This window comes from Condylura cristata, unplaced genomic scaffold (assembly GCF_000260355.1).
Source record: "Condylura cristata isolate star-nosed mole 26May11 unplaced genomic scaffold, ConCri1.0 scaffold00024, whole genome shotgun sequence".
Taxonomy (NCBI): domain Eukaryota; kingdom Metazoa; phylum Chordata; class Mammalia; order Eulipotyphla; family Talpidae; genus Condylura; species Condylura cristata.
The window spans coordinates 31,201,593-31,216,087 of record NW_004567125.1 but is presented as its reverse complement, the minus strand read 5'-3'; the positions used below and the strand labels follow the sequence as shown (position 1 = coordinate 31,216,087).

Sequence of the window (14,495 nt, the reverse complement as noted above, 5' to 3'; positions counted from 1 at the left end):
CTCTCGCAGCCAGTGTGTGTGGAGTGAGTGACTGGGCTTGTGTCCTCGCGGCCTGGCTGCAGCTCCTCCACCCCCGCAGGTGGCGCCCCAGCCTCTGTGGTTCTCAGACACCGTGGCAAACCTACGGAAGCTGAAGGAACTGCCCCACCACCTGCTCCACTCCGGCCGCATCGCAGAGTTGAAGCAGGAGGTTCTGGGTAAGAGCCACATAAGATCATGTGGGATCAAGCTGGTGCCATGATTTCTCTTAAGGCAACAGTTCTCACCTGGGGCAGCTCTGCAGCCCCCACCCCACCCCAACTCTTGGCACTTGGCAGTATCTGGAGAAATCTTGGGTTGTCACGACGGGGGAGGGAGGAGATTGTTACTGGCTCCTGGGGGTTAGAGACTAGGTTTGCTGCTGACATTCTACGGTGCACAACTGCCCCAGCACAGGGCATGATCTACCCCATGGTGGTAGTGCTGAGAATGGCGTGAGAAAATCCCTCTCTCTATCAATATGTCACACATCTATCTGTCTGTCTGTCTCTCCATCTACCCATCTACCTACCTATCTTCCTATTATCTAGCTAGCTATCTTTGTATCTATCCATCTATCAACTAGCCATTTATCCTTGTGTCTGTCTCCCCTACACCTAGCTATTATCTTTATATTTTCCTAGCCACCTGTCACTTTCTCTGTGTATCCACTTATTCATCCCCATGATTCTCAACAAGAGTGATTATGTTCCCTCCCCCCAAACCACTTGCAGTACTTAATGTTTTTGCAGATCAGGACTTAGGGGCAGCTACTAGCATCTGGTGAGTGGAGACGAGAGATGCTGTTGAACACCCCACATTGCCCAAGATAATCCCACCCCCAGAGAATGGCCTGGAGTCCAAAGTCAGGAGTGTTGAGTGAGAACCCCATGAGTGATGGAGAGTTAGCCACTGCTCCCAGACTCCTCGCTGCCTCCTTTCTCCCACAGGGAGTATGAACTGGATCTCCTGCCGTGGTGTCTCTGGGGGTATCGAGAGTCTGTTGGATGACTTTGACCTCTGTACCCCTTATGTGGACTGTCCGGAGGTCGGCCTGGTACGAGAGGCCCTCCAGCTGTGCCGCCCTGCTGTGGAACTCCGAGGCATGGGTGAGTCGCCAACTTGGCAGCAGTGGGAAGGCTCTGGGCACTGGCTCCTAAAAGCCTCTGGCTGGATTGCCATGAACCCACATACCTATCCTCTCTGTACCCCTGTGGGATTCTCCCAGCTCCAGTTCCTAGAATTTTGTTTTAGATTTAGAGGAGCTTTGAGGTGAACACTACCAAAGCAATATTCACCCACTTTACTCAGGTCAGAAATGACTGGATGGGAGAGATTTCAGGCAAAATCAAAGAAATTATGTTGACACTTAATCAAGCGAGAAAAAGTTCCCTCGGGTTTTTTAAATGATGGGTGTGAAACTATAGTGATAATAATTAAGCGCTTTGGAGTACTAATCTGAAGATGAGATAGAAGATGGGGAATTCTTGCCCTGGAAAGTAGCATTTTTTGCTAAATGGGGTTCCATGCTGGTATTTCCTGTCACTCCATTGATTGCAAAGGTTGATCTGAAAAACCAGTGTTAGCTCTCAGGGCACATTGTTAGCTGGCTTGACCCCTTGTCTGTCCCAGAGCTGGAAGCTGATGCTCAGGCTGGGATGGTGTTTTGCTTGTTTTTGTTTTAAAGGTGCTAATTTACGCAGAGATTACCATTTACCCTCTTAACCACTGTAAGTGTCCAGTTTGGTGGCCTCAGCACATTCACATTGTGCGACCATTGTCAGCCCTTTCCACTGCACTTTCCCTGATGAAACTCCGTTCCCCGTTGAAACTCTGTCCCCCGTTGAACGCAAAACTCCCCCTTCACTTCCCCAGTTTCTGCCAACTCCCCCCACCCCCTGCCTCTAAGAACCTCACTCCTCGAGGCCCCTCGTGTGAGTGGGGTCATGCAGCAGCTGCCCTCTTGCGTCTGGCTTGTTTCACTCAGCACAGTGTCCTCAAGGTTCACCCATGTTGTGGCCTGTGGCAGATTCCTTCCTTTTCAAAGGCTGGATGATATTCTAGTATGGTTCACCACATTTTGCTTGTCCTTTCTCCATGGACACTTGGATTGCTTCCACCCCTTGTCAATAATAATTTCTACATAGTGCTGCTGAGGATGTGGGCATGTCTTTTCAATCCTTGCTTTCAGTTCTTTTGGCTATAGACCCAGACATGGAGTGGCTGGATCATTTGGTAATTATGTGTTGAGCTTTTTGAGAACTCCCCAGGCCATTTTCCATCGTGACTGTACCATTTTCTGCTCCCACCAGCAGTGTACAAAGGTTTCAAACTCTCTGAATGCTTGCCAGCACTTGCTATCATCTGATAAAGGAGCAAATAACCATCCCCATGGGCGTGAGGCAGCCAGGATGATTTTTATCATACAACTACCACCTGGTTTTGATTTGAGGGGTTTTATGAAAGGTTTCATATAAAGGTGCCTAAGTCCATGCTAGCTGGGAGCTTAGCCAGCTGTTGCTGTTCAGGGAACTCTGCAGCTACCACTGTAGTTAGACACCCCCGACCTCCTTGCCCCCAACCTCTACATTTTCCATCTCCACACCCTGTTCCGTCTACCTTAGCTTTTACTTATCATTTCTGCTAATTTTCTTTTATGCCTTCTGTCTGCCCCCATTGGACTCTGAGCTCCATGAAGGTAGGGGACATCATTTCCTGGCTCCCTAAAACTTTCTAACCGTACCACGCAGACCAGTCTTGGCCAAGAGCACAGACTGTAAGTCTCAAGCCGCACCGTGCTGATTCAAATTAGGGCTCTGCCACTTACTGACAGTGTGATCTTGCAACTCCCGCACCTACCTCCCCCTCACTCCCCACCTACCTCCCCCTCATCCCCCAGAAGGGGGGTCACTGGCTGCAGGCAGAGATGTGAGTCAATTCATACATAACCTGTTCCGATGATGCCACCTGAGGGTCCTGGACTGTCACATGATAGTATCCATATTGTTGACCTAAACGGCCATTTCTGCAAAACAACAGGTGTGCACCAAAGTATGTCTAAGAACCCTTCCTAGTGAAAGATGCTGGTGCCGGTGGACAGTCGCACCTTTCTCTTGTGCTCGCTCGTAATCACCAGGAGTTGAAACCTCATAGGGAGTTATTCCCCAGGACAACAGCCTTGGGCACAACTGCCCAGCTCATGGGAAGATTGGAAAATACAAATCACAGGCAGTTCTTCGCTGCATCTTTTTGTGTGTGTGTATGTGTAACAGTTTATTTTTACATTTTTTTTCCATCTCAATTGTAGTCCCCGTGGGTTTCCCATCACCAAGTCACCCGTGTGCCACCACCACCATAATCCCGTGCATTTCCCTCCCTCCCCCACCCCCCCGTTTTTGATCCCATTCCCCACTCCACCCCCACAAAATGTCTCTGGTATATGGCTGTTCATTATTCTTGTTATTTTCTCGCCTGGTCCATTATACTCCTGCTATGAGTGAAACCATCCGGTATGTTTCTTTCTCTTTCTGGCTTTTCTCGCTAAGCATGATCTTTTCCAGCTCCATCCAAGTTCTTTGCTGCATCTTTTAACCTGCGGTTTCATCAGGAGGAGATGCAAGGACAAATGTCACCACCAGAGGGCACAGGAGGGCAACACAGGAACACAGGCCTGGCCACTTTTCAGAATCCCAACCCATCTTACTAAAGATCCACACCCCCCATGTCTCCATAGGATGGAGGACATCCTGTCTCCAGGATGACTCTGCATGGTGCCATTTTTGGTTATTCTGCTTTTGTTTTTAAAAGCTGTTATTTGATTCACCATGGATTTGGGGTGCCAGCAATTTTTTTAAAAAAACATGATGTTTAAAATTTATTCGTATTATTAAAAAAGGTGTGTTGCAGAAAATATATGATTCTATCATGAATTACTGAACCAGTAATGCCAATGGTAAACCTTGTTTTGTGGATTTAACTATCATCGGTTCTGTGAATTTTGCTCATTAATATAATAGTTTACCTTTACATCATTTTGTGCCTTTTCCCATCTCAGTTGTAATCCCAATGGGCTTCCCACCACCAAATCACCTATGTGCCATCACCATAGTCCCATGCATTTCCCTCCCCCCACTGTTTTTTGATCCCATCCCCCACTGGAGTGACAGCAGTTTTAATTTTTTTTTTAATATTGCACTAAAACACACATCGTGAGAGTTTAATTTGTGGGCATCACATTAAATTTGCATGGCAAATGGTACAAATGGGGTAAGGCCAGGACCAGAGCTGGTGCCCCACTGGCCCTCCTCTATTTTACTCTCCAGCAAACCCAGGCACAAGGTATTGTTGCCACTGCCCCAGGCCCCAATAACTAGACAAAATGAACGACCCACTGTCCGTGTCCCAACTCTTTGTTCTGTGTGTTGAGATCGAGCTTTTGGGGCCCAGTTCTTAGCTGTGTTACCTTGCACAAGTTGCTTACCCTCTTTGTGCTCCAATTTCCCTCTTTATAAACCTAGGATAATAATGATGGTTTCTCTGGTCCCAGAAAGACATATTTACTTCCTAGTCCCCAGGACCTGTGACTATTGCCTTATATTTCAAAAAGTCAGATTAAGGGAAGGGTGTTAGAATGAGGAGGTAATCTGTATCAGTCCTAACTGCCATCAGAGAAGGAGGAAGAAAAGGAAGAATTGAAACAGAAGAAGAGGAAGGATTGAAACAGCAAAGAGAAAACACACAGACGTGCGTGTCGTGGCACTAATGGAAACTGGGACACTTAGGCTAACAAGAAGCTGGCTTTTTGCACCAATGCTGGTTCAGTGAATTTGCATCCAAGGCTGAGCCTTGTTTGCAGGATGTTAGGGGCCTATATACACTTGTAGTTGGTACAAGGTTCCAAGTGGATTTATACTGGCAGTTAGTACATGAGGTGGCTACTTACCAAGAAGTAAGTTACATACCAGGAAGTAAGGAAAAGGTCAGTAGTGACAGGATTTTTCAGATGCCCCTTGCTTCATGCAGATGGGGCCATGGGAAAGCGGAGGCATGTGGTCAAGAGACAAGGATGTCTGCACCCCCAGAAGCTGGAAGGGGCAGGAAGGACCCTCCCCTGGGGCCTCCTGAGGGAACGTGGCCCTTCCAGATCTCAACTTTTAGACTGAACTAGAAAACATTCATCCCTGTTGCTTTAAGCCTCCTGGGTATTTTGTTGCAGCCAGTGCAGGATGTGAAAACACTTAGTAACTGCGAAGACTGAGAAGTGATGATTACTGTTTTCTCTGGCACTAGTTGGGTGTCTGATGTCTTGGGCATTAGGAACCCAGTGTCACCCGTGTTCTGGGAAGCTCCAGGCCTGGAGCAGTGGGAGAGAGGAGCGCCCATCAAATAAGCATTCAAAGAAAGCCACACTGCACCTGAGAGTCCAGATGTGGGAGGGGCTGGGACTGGAGGTTGGGCTGGAGAAAGCTTGTTGCAGAAATGACCTTTGAGCTAAGAGAGGAGATTGTGGCATGAGAAGGAAAGGGGCTGGGGAGGGCGGCGAAGGCTTCTAGCAACAGCGATGGCCAGGACAGACCCCGGGAGGCTGGAAACCTCCTGGTGTGTGTGAAGGAGCATGTCCCAGAAGGAAGCCAGAAAGCACACTTGAGAGGACTCCACAGGCTGTGCTGACCATCCCTGACCTGGTTCCCTCTGTTGTAGAGAGAAGCATCTTGTACACAGAACTCCTGGCCAGGCTCCACTTCTTCACCTCCTCACACCCGGCCCTGGTGGGACAGCTGTGTCAGCAGGCCCAGAGCTGGTTCCGACTGTGCCCACACCCTGTGCTGGTGCCTCTTGCAGGATTCCTGCAACCCCCAGGGGGCCCCCTCTGGGCGACCCTCACCGGCTGTCACAAAGGTGAGTCTCTGAGTAGCGAATATCCTTCCAGGCCTGGTCTTGCCTGTGGACAGCAGGCAGCAGGTGTTTCAAGCTAGTCTCTGGGGCTCCTCTTTGCCAGCTGAGGGGCCCCCAGGGTGCCATCAGGGCCTGCCCCTGCTGTCTCAGTCTCTCTGCCTCCCCCTGCCCCTGGGACTGTAGATTACAGTGTAAATACCACTAATGAGCCAGAGAGGGAGGATGTGACTGCCCTGCTGGGGTCTCACCTTTGGGGGTTTAGTTTTCATCTCACAAGACAGTGTCTGCAATTTACAGCTCATACTAGTAAGCCTGAAAGTTAGGCATTGAGGCTTAACTGTTCCTGGTGCAACTTGTAGATCCCCCTGGGACACGCAGCTGTCAGAGGGCAGGAGGGTTTCATTCTCTCCTTCCATCTGCCCCTCCCCCCACCCACCTCTCCCCTCCTTCTCCCTTCTGTTCCTCTATCTGTATCCATTCTTCTCCCCTTTTCCCAAATAAATGCCACTCATTGATTTGTTCCTTCCTTCCTCTACCCACCCATCAGTCTTCCATATTTCTGTGAGTTGTTCTTCCTTCCACACCTATATCCATACTATTTACTTTCTATCTCCTTCATCTACCCTGTCAATCCTCTTATCCTCCACCCATCCGTATACGCAACCATTCACCAGCTCATCCGTACATCAATTTTCCCGTCTATCCATTCACTCACCTACTCATTCACCAGCCGCCTATGTATCCACTTACCCACAATATACTTCCCTCAGTCACATCTTTATCTGCCCGCCCACAATCTCTCACATTAGTCATGAGTCCTTTAAATACAATTTGCTTATGATTCAAATGTCAGTTATTGTGACTTATACCACTTCTGCGTCACATGGCCCTATAGGGAAAGCCACAGTCTCAAGAAGACACACTGCTTCTAAAATAGGAATTCTAAGAAACACACCATGCACGGAGGAGTTGATTTAGGGACAGAATCATTCTAGAATGCTGTATTGAGAAGGAGTCTCTGGCTGAAACTGATTTAACAGGGTAAAGTATCTACTTGGTAGTATACAGAGTTAGATGCTGTAACAAAGGCCAAAATAGCAGTGATTTAAATAGAACAGTTCATTTCGCCCTCACGTAAGCATGGACAGAGGTAAGGTAAGGATGGCCCTTGGGAGTAGGGGAGGTTCCAGGCTTCCAGCCCCTCCCAGAGAGGGTGGAGCTGAGCAGGGAGGAGACTGGAGAAGGAAGCAGGATGGAGAGCCAGAGGGAGACCTGGAGGAGGCTCAAGGAGCAGAGAGACAGGTGAAGAGACTGCACTGGCTTCTTGGTCCTGGACTGGTTGAAACAGATGTGGGTGAGAGACCAGTGGGAAGGTTAATAAAGGCAATTTTTATCTTCATTTTGGTTTTGCTCCTTCTGTCACAGACGAGCTGGGGGCCCCTTCTTCCCCTGTCCTCAGGGGCTACCCTGTTAAAGTAATACAGTGTCTCCAGGCTGTGAAGGGTCGAGGCTCTTTCAGTCTGGACACTCTGCCAGTTGTTTTATATAAAGATTTATTTATTTATTTGTGCATACAGAACGGAGATATAGGCCAGAGGTGCAGGGGCAGTGAGAGGCTTCACCAGAGACAGAGTGGGGAGCAGAGCAGGCCTACTGGCGAAGTACACTGCTGAGGGGAGCAGTGGGCGGGTCAGGAGAGGTCTGTGGTGCCGTGTGGGTCACCTCCAGGGCGGGGATTGAACTCATGCGGAAGTGGCTTTAGCTTCTCAGTGCTGTGCTTCAACCCGCTGCACCACCAAGGAGGGCCTGACACTCTGCCAGTGTTAATGTGACCTTACACTTTATGACCCAGGAGGGTTGCCTCGGCTCTTAATTAACCATCTTGCCGGCGTTCTAGTAAGAAGGGGCCACACAACACTTCCCTTTAAGGGTAAAATCTTGAAATAGAACTGTGGCTTCTGCTTCTGTCTTTTTGGCAAGAACTTGGCCATATCCAACTGCCAGGGAGTGTGGAGACCACAGGCATGCCTCAGCGGTGCCTAGGGCTCAGTTCCTACCACTGCAGTGAAGCAGGTATTGCCAATTCAGTGAGTCGCACAGTCGTTTGGTTTTCCAGTGCATGTAGAAGTTATGTTTACATTATACCATGGTCGAGTAATGTGCCTATGTCTACAGAAGCAGAGTGCATCTCTTAACGATATGTGACAGAGACAGGAGGGGACACACAGCTGGAAACAGCAGCCATAGTGTTACTCCATGAAGGATTGTCGCACAGTCCTTTGCTTTGTAAAAATCACATATGTGAAGCCCAGTAAAATGAGATATGTCTGCCTGGTCTTGGCCTACATTAAACATGCACTCAGCTAAATCTTGTGGGAAGAATCCAGAATGATGACTGGGACAAGCCACAATAGTGCAGCCATTGACTAGTGATGTCTTCCATGGCTTCACAGTAGGAAATTACAGCTTAACGTGCAATTTAGTCTTTTTGTCATCTCACGGTTAGGGAAATGTTTTGTGGTTTAGACCCATGGTGCCTCATTGTGTAGGTTCTAACTATGCGGAGGTTGAAAAATTTCCTACTGGGCTTCAGTTTTGTTATTTATTTATTTATAAATGTTTTACTTTAAAAAAATATTTATTTATTTATGCATACAAGAACTGGGGTACAGGCCAGAGGTGTAGGGGGTGAGAGGATTCACCAAAGAGAGAGTAGGGAGCAAAACAAAACAGGTAGATTGACTGAAATACACTTTGGAGGGGAGCAGCAAGCAAGACAGGAGAGGTCTGCTGTACCCCATGGATCAGCTTCCTGGCCTGGGATCCATCTCCTGCTGTAGTGGCTGCCGATAGCTCTATCGTGCTGTGCTTAACCCCTTGTACCACCAGGGAAGGCCCAACATTGTCATTTTTTGAATGAGAAGTTTACATTTGTGTTTTTAAGATCACACATTAAGTGAATGATCAGAAAGACGAGGGAGAAAAATTAAATAAATAAGAGAAAAATGAATCCTATCTCTTCATTCTTGGTTCCAATGGGTTGGAAACAAAACCCCAGATACAGGAATTTAGCTCCATTTCAACACCCTGGTCCCCATTTGTGACAACCCAAACTATCCCCAGACACTGTCACCCAACCTCCTGAGAACAGTGTCACCCCTGGGTGAGAACCACTGAACTGATGACCTAGATGTGTTATTGTCCCTAAGAGCAACATAAATAACAGCCCAGGTGTGAATCTGGCATCTGTCAGTGCTGGCCTCAAACTCTGGCTCTGCCACTTCTGGGTATGTGGCTCTGGACTAAAAAACTGAACTATATGTGCCTCCGTTTCCTCATTTGTGAGTGGGGGCCCACCAGAAGACCTGTGGCTGGGCACTCAGACATGAGAACTGACTGATGTTTTGTCTCTGCGGCTGCAGGCATCACCTCCATGGCATGGAGCCTGGAGGAGAGGCTGCTGGTGGTTGGTACTCAGGATGGCATGGTGGTCGTATGGGACATGGAAGAACAGCAGGCGAGCCACATCCTAACTGGACACACAGGTGAGGTTGCGGGGGGCGGGGAGGGAGCCGGCAGTGAGTAGGCGTTTACTGTCTACCTTTCCTAGCGTCCTGTCACAAATGACCATCCCCACCAGTTCATTTCTTTCTACCCTTGACTTCTTTCCTGCCATCAGTCAGCTGTAGCCTTATAACAAAGCACCACAAGTCACATAGCTTCTAACAATAGCTCTTTATTGAACTTACCTGCTGTGGGTCAGACATTCTGGAAGTTTTGGTCTCAGCAGGCTGGCTCATACATCTGTGTCAGTGGGGCTTTGGGGAGCTGCTCAGTTCAGGATGTTCTGAGACATCTCAGCTCTGCTCCATGCAGTCTCTTGTGCACTAGCAGGTTAATTGGGCAGAGACAGGGTCTCTTAAGGCCTGAAACTGTCCTTGCAACTCGCACCCTGGCCTGTCACATTCTATTAGCCAAAGGAAATCATAAGAACAGTCCAGAATTAATGGAAAGGAAATAGTTTCATCCTTGTGAGAAGCAAAACCCACTAAAAAAAGGCAAAGATATCAGAGAGATTATAGTTATTTATTCAATTAGTCTACTACAGTAAAGTTTCCAGTCCTCAAAGCCCCATACAGCTATGGTTCATACACTCAATCAGTTATTGAGTGCCTGGTGTATACCCTACTGTTCTGAAGACAAGCATGGCAAGGCAGAGATGAGGGTGAGAAGATCCAGGCACACACTGTGTGCAAAATTCGAGTGGTACCCCCTCAATTTTTAAAAAATAATATGTTTATTTTTACATCATTTTGTGCCTTTTCCCATCTCAGTTGTAATCCCCGTGGGCTTCCCATCACCAAATCACCCGTGTGCCGTCACCATAGTCTAGTGCACTCCCACCTCACCATTTCTGACCCCACTCCCCACTCCACCCCCATAAAATGTCTCTGGTATATAGCTGTTCATCATTATTATTATTTTCTCCCTTGGTCCTTCATACTCCTGCTATGAGTGAAACCATCCAGTATTTTTCCTTTTCTTTCTGGCTTATTTCACTAAGCATGGTCCTTTCCAGCTCCATCCATGTTGCTGCAAAAGGCATGTGTTTATTTTTTTTGGTTGCTGAGTAATATTCCATTGTGTATATGTATCACATCTTTTTATTCCAGTCAACCACTTTTGGGCATTTGGGTTGGCTACATGTCTTTCCGATTGTAAATAAAGCAGCAGTAAACATGGGGGTATCCCCCAATTTTTTTTAAAGATTTATTTTATTTATTCGTACAGAACTGGGGTACAGGCCAGAGATGCGGAGGGTGAGAGGATTCACCAGACACAGAGTGGGGTACAGAACAGGCAGATTGACGAAGTACACTGCTGAGGGGAGCAGTGGGCAGGTCAGGAGAGGTCTGCCTCACCATGTGGTCACCTCCGGGGCAGGTGGGGATCGAACTCATGCTGAAGTGGCTTAAGCTTCTTAGTGCTGTGCTTTAACCCGCTGCACCACCAGGGAGGGCCTATCCCCCAATTTTTAAAGACAAAAATACCATCATGAAGAGAAAGAAAATTTCAATGCAATGTCATAAAAAAAAAAAAGAAAAAAAAAACCCTCAGTGAATAAATATCAACTTACCTTAAAAACAGGGTAAGTGATAACGCTGTGTCAAATGACTGGGAAACTCAGTCATTTGTGTTCTTAAATTTTATGTTAGTCAGACTAATGTACTTGAGATGGCAACAGGACAAACTGTGGCTACAAACCATGATGGGTAGAATGAGGAAAACAGGATGTCCTGATCTCCAGTCACCAAAGTGACCCAAGGTGACCCTCATCTCAGCACAGACACAACAAGTGTGACTGACAGACGATGCTTACAAAGGTTGGGGGAGCAGGAGGAGAGCCTCAGGAGCAGGAGGCAGCCAGGGCAGAGGCCCCAGTGGGGAGAAGGAGGCTTTTACACAACGCAAAGGCTCCTTGAGGCTGGGACTCGGGAGGGACATCACATCAAATGGAAGAAGCCAGTCACAGCAGGCCACACGGGGTGTGATCTGTTTATATGACTTTCCAGAACAGGCAAATCCATGGACAGACAGCAAATGGGTGGGTGTCAGGGAGACGCGAATGACAGCCCACGGGGCTGGCTTGGTGTCTCCTTTAGGGGTGATGGAATGTTCTGGAATCAGAGGTGATGTCGTACAACATTGTGAATGTACTAGGTGTCACTGTATTATAGACTTTAAAATGGTTAAAGCAATAGAGAGAAGGAAGGCAGTAGTGATGGCATTTTCAGACTATGGAAATATTCTAACTATAGCCTGCAGTGAGGGTTGCACAGCTCTGGGAACACACAAAAACCAGGGAATTGTACTATTGTGCACACAAAGAGGTGCATTTTATGCTGTAAGTTATCCCTCAGTAGATATGCTGAAGCCTTTATACCACTGCAAAGTAAGCACATACACCGTTTTATTTTTTTCTCATCATAAACATTTTTTTATTTCTGTTGAATTTCTTTAAACAACTTTTACCCGTTTGAAATACACATCAGTAGACTTTAAATAAATTTACCAAGTTGTTAGACCACTGCCATAATTTTGGAACTTCCCTTCACCTGCTGCATTGCTTAATCCCATCCCTGCCCCCCACTCCCAGCTCTTGACAACCTCTGATTTTTTTTTTTACCTGTAGATTTGCCTTTTCAGGACATTTCATGTAAATGAAACTGTTTCTTGTGTCTGACTTCTTTCATTCAACATCTGTATTGTACATGTGTAAATTTTTTTTCCCTTGAATTACTGAGTCATATGCCATTATATGAGAGGTCCAGTGTATTTATCTATTTATCATTGTAAATGTAAAATGCAGTGTTATTTGAAGGGTGATTACATTGCTTCCAATTTGAATTTAAACCTTTTCAAAACAAGAAACATCGCTGTGATCCATCACATCTTCGTCATAATGTTTAGATGATTCCATCTTGGAGCCTCCCTGGGCCTCCCTAATGGCACAGGGGTTAAAAGTCTCAGCACTATCCACGGGGATTACAACTGAGATGAAAAAAAAATGTACAAAATGATGTAAAAATAAACTATTATATTATAAAAAATAATAAAAAAAATCAATAAATAAAAAAAAGAAAGAAAAAAGAAAACATCTCAGCACTATCAAGCTATCACCAGCCACTGCTGCACGAGTTTGATCCCTGGCCAGGGAGCTGACCCACATGGCCCAGCAAACCCCTCCTGTCTAGCCCTCTGCTCCACTCAGCAGTGTATTTCACTAGATCCACCTGTTCTGCTCCCCACTCTGTCTCTGGTGAATCCTCTCACCCTCTGTACCTCTGGTCTACATCCCAGTTTTTGTATGCATAAATAAATAAAAATAAATCTTTAAGAGAAAAGAGTTCATCTTCACAATAGATGATGTTCTGGAATTCCGAAACTATTAATTTTTTTCACTATGAGACTATTTGTATTTATCTGTAATGTGGGTAATACTAGGATGAATCTCTTTTCTCTTATTTCCTATCTCACTACAGGAGAGGTGAGGTGTGTTAAAGTGTTTACCAAAGGGACTCAGGCCATCTCTGCCTCAAGGGACCACACTTTGCGCTCATGGGACTTGCTGTCTGGGAAGGAGAAATTCATAATTTGGGATGGAGGCTCAAAAGATCCTACTGACCCTCAGCTCTGGAGTCTTCATGTGGATGAAGAAAAGAAGGTTGTGTTTTCAGCTTCTGGCTCAAAGGTAACAAATGTCTGCCCTGATTGCAAAAGAATGCTGAGACCAGCATATTCAGAGTCAGAATATGCTATTTCTGTAAGAAGGAACTCCCTGATAAGGCAAAAAAGGTAAAAGGAGTACACAACAAGTTGAGGGGTACTATAAGGGGTTTCAGACTTCATGGTTGGTAAGATAATCTGGACAATTCTTTCTAAGCCTAAGATTTGAGACCTTCTGTCTTTTTCAATGCAGTCCTTTAGTGCTACAAGTTTCCCTGTGAGTACTGCTTTACCTACATCCCACAAACAGGGAAATGCTATGTTTTCATCTATGTCCAGTTCAAAAATACTGTCAGATTTCCTTTTTTATCGCTTCTTTGGTCCATAGGCTATTCTTAAGTTGTGCTATTTGTTGCCAAATACCTAAGAAATTCCCTGATAGCTTTCTTTTATTTATTTATTTAATGTCATTTAAATTATATGAATTGAGACTTGGTTTATGGCCTCTCTTGATAAATGCTCCATCTACATCTGAAATTGATACAGATTCTGCTATTATTCTATTCTGTCAATCTTAACCCTATAATTGATCATTTTATGAACAGAGACACAAAATAGAATCATGGGTTAAGAGTTAATAACTGAACATGGGGGAGTATATTTGTAATCTGAATTTGGCCCAGTGATTCCTTCCATGCATGCGTGTCATCTTGGTCATATCATTTCAGCACCCTGACTCAACTTACCACTACCACATGAAGTAATGACTCAAAATACCTGCCTTGACTTGGCATGTTGTATGCACCAAATAATTAGTACCTATTAATTAGGATACTTTATTAGTAATTGGTAGCTATTAACATCAGTAAAACTGGTAACTTATCAGCTCTGCTGTTTAATTCTGGGATTCACTAGTCAAGTGTGACTACTGAGTACTTCAAGTATGTTCATTCTGGAAGAGAGATATGCTGACCACTATACCAGCAACACCTCTAAATGTGGTTGTTTGGATTGAATGTACCATAGGAAGAAAGCAATCACTAGATTTCAAAGATGTATTATAAAAACAATGTAAAATAGGCCCTCCCTGGTGGCGCAGCGGGTTAAAGCACTGCACTGAGAAGCTTAAACCACTTCCGCATGAGTTCAATTCCCGCCTGCCCCGGAGGTGACCACATGGTGTGGCAGACCTCTCCTGACCCGCCCGCTGCTCCCCTCAGCAGTGTACTTCGTCGATCTGCCTGTCCTGCTCCCTGCTCTGTCTCTGGTGAATCCTCTCACCCTCCGCGTCTCTGGCCTGTACCCCAGTTCTGTATGAATAAATAAATAAATCTTAAAAAAAAAAAAAAAAAAAA

At 46.1% G+C, this 14,495-nt stretch overlaps 1 protein-coding gene across 1 annotated transcript in view; it reads left to right on the top strand.

Annotated features, from left to right (window-relative positions):
* NWD1 (NACHT and WD repeat domain containing 1) overlaps window positions 1-14,495 on the top strand; it is a 61,856-nt gene that overhangs the window by 27,129 nt on the left and 20,232 nt on the right. Inside the window, exons 7-11 of the mRNA XM_004688642.1 lie at window positions 80-197; window positions 969-1,127; window positions 5,719-5,916; window positions 9,336-9,458; window positions 12,957-13,165. Coding sequence (XP_004688699.1) covers window positions 80-197; window positions 969-1,127; window positions 5,719-5,916; window positions 9,336-9,458; window positions 12,957-13,165 — 807 coding nt within the window. The remainder of the gene's footprint in view (window positions 1-79; window positions 198-968; window positions 1,128-5,718; window positions 5,917-9,335; window positions 9,459-12,956; window positions 13,166-14,495) is intronic.